This window comes from Eschrichtius robustus, chromosome 11, assembly GCF_028021215.1.
Source record: "Eschrichtius robustus isolate mEscRob2 chromosome 11, mEscRob2.pri, whole genome shotgun sequence".
Classification (NCBI taxonomy): Eukaryota; Metazoa; Chordata; class Mammalia; order Artiodactyla; family Eschrichtiidae; genus Eschrichtius; species Eschrichtius robustus.
Genome location: NC_090834.1, coordinates 98,118,958 through 98,130,966, shown reverse-complemented (window position 1 = coordinate 98,130,966; position 12,009 = coordinate 98,118,958). Strand labels below are relative to the sequence as shown.

The 12,009-nt window shown below is 56.8% G+C and overlaps 1 protein-coding gene across 3 annotated transcripts in view; it reads right to left on the bottom strand.

Moving 5' to 3' along the window:
* Nucleotides 1–1,968: 1,968 nt before the first annotated feature.
* Nucleotides 1,969–12,009, bottom strand: part of CD82 (CD82 molecule) — a 51,572-nt gene continuing 41,531 nt past the window's right edge. For all 3 annotated transcript variants that reach the window (XM_068555921.1, XM_068555920.1, XM_068555919.1), the window contains exons 6-9: nt 6,733–6,834; nt 3,575–3,784; nt 3,191–3,274; nt 1,969–2,874 (exon numbers count right to left, since the gene is read on the bottom strand). In XM_068555921.1, coding sequence (XP_068412022.1) covers nt 2,797–2,874; nt 3,191–3,274; nt 3,575–3,784; nt 6,733–6,834 — 474 coding nt within the window. In that variant the 3' untranslated portion in view covers nt 1,969–2,796. The remainder of the gene's footprint in view (nt 2,875–3,190; nt 3,275–3,574; nt 3,785–6,732; nt 6,835–12,009) is intronic.

Here is a 12,009-nt window from a genome sequence, read left to right as displayed (position 1 = left end):
AGAGCCCCAGGCATCGGGGCCTGACCCGCCCAGATGTCACGCTGTGTTCTCAGCCAGCTAACATCTGCTGTGGCTCTTTGGGGAAGGGGCTCTGGGCTTCCTGGACCAGCCTGGCTCCCCGATTCTTCCACCCAGGATGAGGAGGGTGGAGGAGAGTTGTGCATGGGGAAGAAAGGGGCCCGAGGTTTCCTTGTGCTCATCTGATTGCTAGCCCCACCCTGGTGTCGTCCCCAACTCCTGGGTCCTGATGGATCCTGAGAAAGCGCCCGGGCAGAGACCCCTGTCTGCAACACCCAACACCCTCACGCCTACTTTTCCAGGTGTCCCACTAGGGGCCCCATCCACAGGCGTCACTGAAGGGCAGGGAAGCGCTGTTGTCTGGCCACCTAGACTCTCCCGCCACTGCCTACAGGGACCCGGGCTCCTTAGCGCCCACCTCCTGCAGCCCCTCACTGTGCGTTTGCCATCAACAGGTTGGGCAAATCAAATAAACTTGTGTTTATTTCACCCAAGTCCATACTTCTTCATAAATCTATTTTTCTCTAAGTTTTTATATTTTATTAGATGTACTTCCTTTGTGGAATGAGGCAGATCATAAATAAAATAAGCTGGAACAGCTTCACTCAGAGCCCTCAGCCCTCTTGAGCTTGGTAAGAGCTCCAGGGAGAGTCCCTGACTGCGGTGAACAGCCCCTTGGAGTTTAAGGTTTTTTTCAGCCCAGGGCTGTGCCCGGCACCTCCCACAGGCCAGAAAGCGGGTTTGCCCTGGATTTTAGCCGCAGAAAGCCTCTTGCAAGAAGTTAATTGGGTTCAGATCAAGAATTAGACTGTTTCTAAGGTGTACCCCCTCCCTCCTTCCTGTATAGACAAGGGCTATCTTTCCCAGGTCCACCCTCCAGCCCATCTCTCTTTGGGGAGCATCTGTAGCTACATCTTTTCAGAGCCTGAGAAACTAAAGCAACTTGATTCAGGAATTGCCTTGGAGGGCTGCTAAAGATGCAGTTTCCTTCTCCCCAGCCCAGACCTGTTGAGCCCTGGAATCTGCACTTTCACCAACCCACCCGACTGAGAGACCCACAGGCCTGGAGCTGGTGAGGCACCTGGAGTGACCTGGCAACAACTCTGGGTTCCACCAGCTCCAAGGCTGGGGCAGCAGCGCCACCTGGTGGGTCCCGCTGAAACACCTCCACCACACTTCTCGCCCCGCTTCAGGGAGACAAGTCCCCCACCGGCCCCTTCCTCTGCCTCCAGGGCCCCGGAGAAGTCGGAGATGGCAGAACAAGTGCCACCCTAGACTGGCCGTTCTGCCAGCCTTCCTTACCCACCACACATCCCCCCTCCCCACCCCAGGGAACTTCCTCCGTCGTACGTCCTAAAGCCGCCGTGATGGCAGAGCATCTGAACACCTCCTCTGGGCTTCGTGATGCCGGGCAGGGGGTGTGCTGGGGCTCACCCCTGTGCACAAGTAAGAGCTTCCTTTAAAGTCTCATCTTGCATCTTTAAAAATCCCCTGAATTCTGCACATCTTACTCCATCACATTTCTTTAATATGAAAATGTTTCCTTCCTTTGTGAAAAACAGATGCTCTAGAAAGAGGCGGAGTTTATTCTGTGGCTTCACTGATCCACCCCCGCGGCCAGCCCAGGGGCACCTGTACCCTGGTCTCGGAGGCCGGAACCTAGGGGTACCATCTACACCTGTCTGAACACACAAATCAAACCCCAGCCACGCCGGCAGCCAGGCAAATGGACAAGAGCCAGGCGTCACACTTCTCATGGTCCCAGCTTGAACAGGGGACCAGAGATGCCCCAAAAGGGCCCCCGGCCCTGGAGACAGCAGTGAGGCACCCACAACTCTCTCCTGCAGACCCAGCCGCCACTCTGTTAACATTACCTCTCCCCTTTGGTCCTCCCCCAACCCAGGGAAGCAGCATCCCCACCATGGCAGGCTGGATCGTTACAAATCCTCTTTAATAATCAGTCATCTCTGTTTTACAGAACTGTACACAGGGCCCCTCCCCACTCCCCTACAAGGCACAGCCTTACCCACCCATTCCCCGGGGGACAGAGGACAGGAAAAAGCATCCTCTAGCTTCCCTGGACAGCTCAGGGTCCTGGAGAATGCAGGGCCAGCTCTGCGCCACGCCCGGAGGGTCCACCCCTCTGATTCCCTAAGCGGCCCAGGGCCAGTCCAGACCCTCTGGCCCAGGCAGCCCCGCTCCAGCCCAGCTCACCTAGGCACTGCTCGCACAGCACGGCCCAGACTGATCTGAGCTGCCTGGGCGGGGCTGGCTCAGGCTGGGGAAGGGGTGCCGCTCCTCATGTCAGCTAAAGCCCCCCTCTCCCGCTACCTCAACGAAACGGTGAAAAGCGAGGACAGAAGCATCGCAGTGGAAACAACGTTGACCCACGCAGTGGGCAGTCACCTGACAGCCCGGGGTGCCTTATCCACCCCACCCCCGAGTTTTTAATACACTTTCTCCCGTACAACGTACACAGCCCCCGAGGCAGGTAGAAGCCCAGCCCACCTGTGCAGGGAGCAAACTTTCTCGGAGTTGCTAAGACGACCCTGGCGGACAGTGAGTGGAGGAGCCACAGAAGAGCTGGGGCTTAAGGCTGGCGGCAGAGAAGCAAAGGAGAGGGGTCCAGGCCCCAGGACGCGCCCCACTTCCAGCCAGCACAGGACGGACAAGGGGTCTTGGCAGTGAGGTGGGAGGCAGGCCTGGAGGGGGAGCCAGGGAGACCCCTAGGAGCCCTGAGGTTGGGGGACAGGCAGGGAGGTGGGGACAGCGGCCGCTTCAGTACTTGGGGACCTTGCTGTAGTCTTCGGAATGGACGTGCCGGCACAAGAATATGGAGAGGAGCATCCCCAGGAGCTGTCGAGGGAGAGGGCGAGAGTCAGAGTCAGGCAGGGCTGCCCAGGTCCCCAGAGGCCCCAGAGCAGCATCCCGCTGCCCAGGTCAACACACGGGACTTGACCTGGATGAAGCTGATCCTCAACTAGAGCCTCGGGACCAGCCTGTGGTTCAGGCGGCAGAGGGGCCGGCGAGGGGCAGTGGTCAGGCCAGGCTAGCCGCAGGGCATCTAGAAGCTGATGCGCCTCAACCCGCCCCTCCCCGCACCGGGCGTCTGCAGAGCAGGGACGATCTGGGAGGGCAGCATGGGGAGGGTTGGAGGGGATGGGACCCAGACCTCGATGACAGCAATGCCCACACACACGCCAAGGATGATGCCCAGGTTCTCCTGCAGCCAGGCCTGCACCTTCTCCATGCAGCCCTACAAGTGGACAACACAGCCACGTCACCCCACGATGGGCCGCTTCACCCCATCACTCAGAATCACCAGGAGGGGCCACCCCCAGCCTGGAGGGCCGGCGGAGAGGGGTCTGGGTGTTCCGTGAATGGATACGTTGATGAAAACATAGATGCAGGTGCAAATGACAAGCAAATGAATCAAAGGCAGGTACAGCTCAGTGAAGAAAGGTCGATGGAGCAATAGCCCTGGCGAGCAGGGGGGACCGAGGGTCTGAACCCACTGCGCCCCGAGCCCAGCCCTACCCGAAGGCCATGCACGCACCTCCTTGTACACAGGCCAGTCATCGGGGTTGTTGCTGCTCTGGGTCCCATTGCCAACGGGGGCCTCGCAGAAGCCCGTCTGCGGCAAGAGGCTGCTGTCGTCCTCCTTGCTCTTGTTCTTGCAGGAACAGGGGTAGGTGATGTTGATGCGATTCATGAGCTCGGCGTTTTCTGTCCAGTTGTAGAAGCTGACCCAGCCGCAGCACTGCACCTGGGCAGAGAAGGGGACAGGCTGTTCGAGCCCATCGCCCACTCAGCTGGGGTCTCCCCAGACAGGGGCTCAGATCTGCCCCTTCTAGCTCCCCCCAACCCCGGTCTCAGCCAAACCACCAGGATTAGAGTTTAGGTTTCACTTTGGCATTTGTGAGCCACAAGGAATTTAAAGGGGCTCTCAGGATATACCATACACTATGAAAACAGTAGGAAACAAAATCAGCAAAACTATAAAGCAGAGCAGGAGGGATGGTCAAGTTGAAAGAAGATGGTCAAGGTATACGGGACGTGAGGAGGGCAGATGGCATACGGCTAAGAGTTTGGGGGCTGGAGCCAGGCTACCGGGTTCAAATCCCATTTCTGCCACCTACCAGCTACTCAACTCTGATCAAAGTGCTGACCTCAACTTCCCCATCTGCAAAATGGAGGGAACAAAGGTTCCTAACTCTGTCTGTTATAAGGACTAAATGAGACGAGGCAGGCAAGGCATCCAGCCCAGGTTGGAGAGCACAGTAATTGCCCAGGTAAGGCCAGTTCCACTTTTAGGCTCTGTGAACATGCTGGAGCTGAGGTTTGGCTCTGAGCCTCCTGGTTGCCAGAGTGAAAGGGGAGACACAGTACATCTGCCTTTTTAGAGGAGAAAATGCTCAGAAAGCCTTTCTGGGCTCCATGGGGCTCATGAAGAGGACCCTGAGAGGCTTCAGATCACACGTGGGCTTGAATTCCCGACAGGACTGGGACCTCAGGGACTAAGCCTGTGCCGGGAAATGCCCAGGAAGGCAGAGCAGAGTCGGGGGAGGGCCCTTTCAATTTCTGGCCCTGCCCTGTGCACAGGCAAGCCGCTGCACTTCTCTGAGCCCCGGTTTCCTCACCGGAGAATGGGGTGATGAGAGCCACTCTGCTAGGGCCCCCGGGAGGCTGAAGGGCTAGCATGGGAGACCTGTGTGCCACCTTGCCCAGCACGAGGTCACTTCCCCACCTGCTTCCTTCCTATCTCAGCTGGGAAGTCCCTGACCAGCAGCCCGGTGGCCAGCAGGGGGCGTGCCAGGCACGCTCAGGCGTTCTCCGGCTCCAGGCAGTTTCTAGTCTAGGATTTATTTTTTATGTTGCAGGTGCCTGGCTGCCTCCTCTCCAGCAAGAAAGGTTGGCACCTCAAACCTCTGAGGGGCACCCACAGGCCCTCCCACACCCAATCCAAATGAGGCAGCTCTCCTCGGTCCTTCGACTGCACCAGGCAGAGCCCCGCTCGCCAGGACCCCCCGCACTGACGCCCCCGGTGCCCCAGTGGTTGTGCCTGATGATTAAACATCACCACCCACATGCCACATGATAAGTGCCTCGGGCTTTATAAGCTCATCTCACGTGAGCGTGGGTCAACAGTCCCATTTTATACATGAGGAAACTGAGGCTCAGAGAAGGCCTGGCCAGGAAGTAGCTGAGTTTTGTATTTCAGCCCTGGGAGCCTGACTCACTGTCTGTTTTCTTACCACCATCCCAAGCAGCATCTGACAGACATCAAATCACCTAGAGGCCCTGCGTACTGCAGGAATCCCCAAGTCAGTCCACCACCTCCCATGACGGGGTGCTCATCACCTCCCCAGGGACCCGCCTCTGCCCCCAGGCTCCTTGAAGGGTGACACTTGTTCATCCTGGGACATCCCATTCCCTCTAATCTTAGCAAAGGGTCTCAGCCACTGCGGATCAAACCAAAGGTGGCACGAAAAAAGTCTTCCTGTGCGCCTGGAGCCCTCCAGATGACACAGGCCCCCTGTGTCACCAAAACTCTGTGAAGCACGCAGGCCAGAAAGTGTCACCCTCCCTTCTTCACAGCTCAGACGATGGACATGCCCATGTTGCCGGGACAGAGACCCATCTCTAGTCTCCACGCTCTCCTGGTGTCAGGCTTTCTGGTGCTGTCCTGTCCCCGCCCCTCACATCCCACAGGCCTCCCCAAAGGCAGCCGGCAGGCAGTGCCGGCAGGTCCTAAGTGATTGTTGTGTGCAGGGCCCTCTTGTGACAGAGCGGGAGGCTGCAGCCTGGAGAGGGCGGCTCCTGGCCAAGGGCACATAACATCTGCGACCACCAAAGGGGGGCAGCCAGGATCCCATCACTGAGGGCGCTTTGTGTGTGTGCTGATTGGTTCATCATCGAGGCAGGCTGGGAACCCAGTCAGTCAGTCAGTCAGTCAGTCAGTCGTCAGTTGTTTCATCCATCAGTCTGTCATTCATTCATTTAGATAAATCAGTCAGTCATTCTGTCAGCCGGTTTGTCAGTCATTCTGTCAGTCAGTCTGCTTGTTGGTCAGCCAGCCAATCAGTCATTCTGTTAGTCAGTCATTCTATCAACCAGTCAGTCTGTTATTTTGTCAGTCAGTCAGTCAGTCAGTCAGTCAGTCAGTCAGTCAGTCAGTCAGTCAGTCAGTCTCTCTCTTTCGCTTTAATTGAGGTGGAATACACACACACACCAAAGTGGACAAATTCAGCTTGATGAACTTTTCCACCCATATTTTGGCATAACCACCACCTGGATCAAGATTTGAATAGAACATCCCTTTCACCCCTGAAGGTTCCCACGGCTCCTCCCCAAAGGCAGCCTCCACTCAGACCTGCGTCAGCATCTCAGCTCTGGCACCCAGCTTCTTAACCTCCAGGGGGAGCTGCCAGCACGCCCCAGTCCGGCTTGAGAGCAGAGGGTCGAGGGCTACCCCTGCTTCTGGCCACGTGGGGAGTACTGTGAGCCCTGGAGCAGCCTCCAGGGTCCGGGGCCCCTGGGCGAGGAACTGCTGGGGGTGGCAGGAAGCGGCGCTGCTCAGGAGCCCTGCCCCCAACAGATACACACTGACACTCGAACCGCTAACATCTTCTGTCTGTCAGGCACACCCAGGCCCACAGACGACCAGCCACAGACACACAGACACACAGAGGCCAGTCTCCCACGTCCCCTCACCTGAGCTTGCACGTAGTCCCAGGCCTCCTGAAGGCTGTCCTCGTGACCATCCGTGTAGTTCTGGATGAGCTTGGTCACGATGCTGCCCATCTCCTGCTTCAGCTGCAGAGGGGAGAGTGAGGACCGAGGTCAGATTCCCTGAAACCCGCACCCCACCTCTGGTCACAAGCGCTTAAGCTGCCTCTCCCCCGCTCCCCCCAAACACTGGGGACACGCTCACAGCTCAAAAGCGTTTCGTCGCCCATTCCAACCAACTTCCACTTTCCTGGTACTTCCTGGGTACCTCCTCCCCCGGTCACCATGCTAAGCCCAGTGTGGTCAGGGTCAACCACTCCCACCTGACCGTCTCCTCAGCACTCAGCAGCACATGACCCTTTAGATGGGAATCTGTCCACGTCACCGCTAAAACCCATCCAGGGGCCCCTCACCACGCTCTGGAGAAACACCACCGCCTTCTCAACAGCCCACAGGGCCCTACACCATCTGGCCCTGCTCTTCCCAGACCTCGTTTCCTCTGCTCATCCTCCCTCTATTTCAGTTACACAGGTCTTGCTGTCTTTGTGCGAGGCATACTCCTGCCTCAGGGCCTTTGCACTTGCTGTCCCCTCCGCCTAGGATGCTCTTTCCCCAGATATGAATGTAGCTCACTCTTCCACTTTCTTTAGAGCTCTACTCAGATGGCACCTCCTCAGAAAGGCCTTCCTGGACCACCCAGAAAATGTCAGCCCTTCTCTATCTCCTCCAAGACCCTCCTTATCCTACAAGGGGAAGCATGATATATTTTTCTTCATAGTCTCGTCATTACCTGCTCCTCTGTTTCCAGGATTTATGGTCTCTCTCCCCCACTGGAACATCAGCTCTGTGGGGGCAGGGACGGGGTCTGACCCAGACTGGCCAGAGTAAGTGTGTGGCGAGCACGGATAAGGAACGCGTGCGTAACCCCGCCACCTGCCCCGCACCAGGGCCCCACAAAGTTCGCCTGTGCTGGGACTCCAGGGACCCCATGGAGGAAGAGAGAAGCACCTGCTTTCCACTAACCCCACAGAGAAAACAGTCATTTACAGTGAAGGCAGGCGAGGGGTGCAGGGATCAAAGGGCTTCGGCCCCCAAGGCCTCTTACTGGGGCTCTGAATAGAGGATCTCACCACGGCAGCTTTTCAGGAACAAGTCAGCTGTGCAAGGGAGGCAAACCTGAAACCAGCCTAAGAGCTGCGGACACGCTTCCCTCGGCCCAGAGGCTGGGCCCCACCTGCCGACTTTGCCCAGGGGCCTCCCCGGGTGCCCCAGCAGGGATAGGCTGGTCGTGGTCACCTGCTGTCCCTGCAGAACCCCGGGGCGAGGTGCCCGAGAGGGGTAGGGGCACCGAGGGGACAGCCCCGCACCTGGTCCTCTGCTGCTGAGAAAGAGGAATTGGGGAGATGGGACGGGTGCCTCCAGGCGGGGGCCTTCAGAGCCTGGCTCAGAAGCCCGTGAACAGGGCTTCCACCAGCTCCTCGCGAATGCAGCGCTCAGAGAACCCACATCCTCCAGACCGACCTTCGAGCTGCGGGCCTGGCTCCCCGCCCCCACTCCCTTCACCAACCCTGCGAGACCAACCCCACCCCCAGGCAGCCCCACCCTTTGGAACTGCTCTCTGCCCCTCTCCCTTTCCATAAAACTCTTAGCGAGGCATCAATACTTCTTTGATATCACTCACACGGAGCTCTACAATTTGCAAAGCTTGCCTGTCAGTAACTAATCACAACAGCAGTAGCAGCTAACTTTGATCAAATGCTTACTATTGCCAGCACCATGCTAAGGACTTTTAATGCAGTATTTCACTTGAATCCTCTGAGCAGACCTATGGTCTAGGTACTGACCTCGTTCCCTCATTATGGAGATGCCGAAAACGAGGCCCAGAGAGGTTAATTAACTTGCCCAAGGACTCACAGCCAACATGTGAAGAGCTGGGGTTTGGACCCAGGCTTGTCTGATTCCGGAACCCAAGTTTTTACCCATTAAGCTCTATCGGCATTTAAACCACATGGCCGTACCTTGCAGCAGGTCAGAGCAGTTTTAAGGAGGGCCCAGAGAAGCTCTGTGGTTTGCCCATGTCACACAGCGGGGGCTGTCTGCCTGCAGAATCTCAGTCTTTTTGCCCCGACTGTCTCTGCTCCACCTCCACTCCCCGGTGAGCAGATGATCCCTGAGGCGTGGAAAGGAGGGGGTCCCCAGAGGCATGTGCATAGACAGCCATCTCCCCACATCCTCCCACCCACCCTCCCCCACCGACCTGGGCTCTATTTATACCCGGCATGGTTGCCACAGCAGCACAGACTTCCCTGTTACAGGCCCCAGAAATGAGAAGGTCATGGAAGCTGGGTGGTTTCCACTGAGGCTGGGTGGTTTCCATGGAAACACCACATCCATCCTCCAGCCCAGAATGGGGCTGAGAGACACAACTGGGCCACGATGGGGACCATGGCTGCAGGGGCTGGTTCAGCTTGGAGCTGAAGCAAATGCCCAAGAGGCGGTGTCAGGAGCCCAGGGAAGTTACCCTGGCAACCAGGCCATTCCTGAAACAAGAAGGAGCAGGGAGGGAGAGTGAGAAGGCACTCACCATCTCACTTCAGCCCTGCGGCGGCCTCTCTGTGGTTTCTGCCTGCCCCACAGCTACTCTCCCTTCTTGAAACAGCAGCTCCCTTGCTTAGCAGTAAGCACCCCTCAATCCCTCCATGTGGCTGGGAAGCCCTGTCCCCTTGCTGCCATGGACAAAGACCCAGGCTGCCACTTAGTGCCTTCCACACCCTGACCACAGCAAGCGGTCCAGGGATGGGCATGTGACCCGAGGTCACACACATGGGCCCTCTATTTCTGCTAACCTGGTGGGATGAGGACCTGAGCTGTTGGTGGCCACCCCAAGAGCCGCTGGGGATAGCTGACCTGAGGAGGGAGCCAACGGAGGAGAGCAGGGCCGAGGATGGAGAGGGACAGTCTTGGTGGCAGCCTTTAGAAACCTGGATCCAGCTGAGCCTGCAGCCAGATCTGGCCAGATCTGGGTTACTTTCACATGTAATAAAGAGTCTTGCCCAGGAATGGCCGCATAATTCACAGCCCAGTGCAAAATGAAACTGCAGGACTCCTTATTTCAAAGTGATTACGAATTTCAAGACATCAAACCAAGCACGGGACCTTTCTAAGTGTGGGACACTGTGTGGCTGCTCAGGGTACACACCCAGGAAGCCAGTCCTGGTCCTGCCCAATACCATCCTCCCCACTTCCCAGAAGAGAAAACCAAGGCTCAGACAGTGAGAACAACTTCCCAAGATCAGACAGCCGGCAAGCAGACGAGATACGACCGTAACCTGCCATATGCAGCTCTGGAACCCTGAGATTCTAATCATAGCAAGCCACTCACCATCTCCACCTGGCCTGAGATCCTGCCATCCTCTGGCATGACTCTCTCCCCCCGCAACCCCATGCTGTGCTTTTATGTCACCTTGTAGTGTGACTTTTCTCAGAGAGGTAGAATTAGAAGACACCTTTGAGTCCAACATATCATCCAAATGTAAGAGTCCTCCCCATACTTTTCCAGGCTCTGCTTAAATGCTCCCTGTGATGGGGAACTCAGTACCACACAAAATAGCACATTGCAGGTTGGGGAGGCTCTTGATACAAGCAATTCATTTTAAGTTGAGCCTAAATGACTTCTACCCATTAGTTTTTATCCTCCCTCTCCCTCCCAAGTCCCAGCTGGGACCACAGAAAACAAATCAAATTGTTCTCTCCCAGGACAAACATCATTCAGATATTTGAGACTCAACCACGTCTCCCTTTACCCCCTCCTCCCCAAGGTAAGTCTCCAGGCTCCTTTGACGGCTCTTTGGGATGGTGTTCAGCCCTCTCTCCATGCTCTAATGTGTCAAATTGCCTCTTACAATGAGGTGGCCCCGTGCAATGTAAGGGACCCACACCTTCCTGTCCCCTCCCCGGTTTCCCACAGAAGGTGTTGCCAGTGCTTTGAGGCTTCATCCTGGGATCCTGGCAAGAAATGAGGACCCTTTGCCCTGGTGAATGTGGAGGGGGTGGCATGTTTACTTTTAGTGACCAGCCAAGTCTTTTCTGAGAGTCCGGCTGCAATCTACATAACCAGCTACCCCAGATTTCAGCAGGAGGACCAGGTCGTGTGCTCCCTGCCCCGCCCCCATAGGCTCCCTGAGGGTGGGGCCTGAGTCAGGTGTGGGAGCCAGGCACGCAGGTGCTTGAGAGTCTCTGCCCATTGTTCTCCACGTTCCTTTCCAGAAGGACAGCCTGGACTCCTTCTTCCCCCTTCCCAAAAGGGAAGAGAAAGATCACCATCGCCTCCCCCTGTCCTGGCTCCAGCTGCCTCCCTATGGCAGTAGAAACCCACGCTAGTGGATCAGGAAGTTTCCATCGCAGGGAAACAGACATCTCAGATGTCTCACAGAGCGGCGCTGTCCTCAAGGAACACGTTTTACCACCTGTGCGCTCAGTCCTATGCGCATGGCTATTTGGCTACTTTGGGCTTCTTAGGTGGGAGAGGGAAGGAGGAGGGAGGGAATCACAGTTCTCCTGGCTGGCCACCCTCTCTGGGGAGCACACAGCAGTCCGGCCCAGCCAAGGTCACCACCCCCAACCCCCGGCTCCCACCCAGACTCTGCGAGCCCCTTCCCTCCACGCTCTCAGCCCTCAGACCTTCTGCACAAGCCCCTGATATAACCTTTCAGAGCCTCAGCGGTCTCACACGTGCAGGTCAGCGGTGCAGCCTGCGTCACCAAACCCAGCTCCCAGCACATCCTGGGAAACAGTTACAAGTTCACCTCCTTCCTCACTGACCTCCCACCCTTCACTGCCTGGAGAGAACAAGTCAGAATCTCAGAGTGTCAGAGCTGGGAATGGCCCAAGAGGTCACCTGAGGCTCAGAGAGGCTGGGTAACATGTCCAAGGTCACACAGCAAATAGCGGCAGAGCTCCCCCCGCCCCCCAACCAAGAACACAGGGCCCTGAATCCCAGACCTGTCCTTTTCCCACTAAACGGGGGCTAGATAATGATCAGATGAGGAAACAGCCAGAGGAATCTTAACTCCACACCTAAATCCTGGTTCCCACAGCCCTTGCTAATACGAACATTAATACTGGTGACAACAGGAACAGCTGCCGTTTACTGGGCCCTTACTAGGCATTAGCGAAGTTAGTAATGGTGACAGTAATAATAAACTCTTGCAACGATGCCAGCAAACATCTGCTCTGCACCAGGCGGACACCATGCCCTTCCCA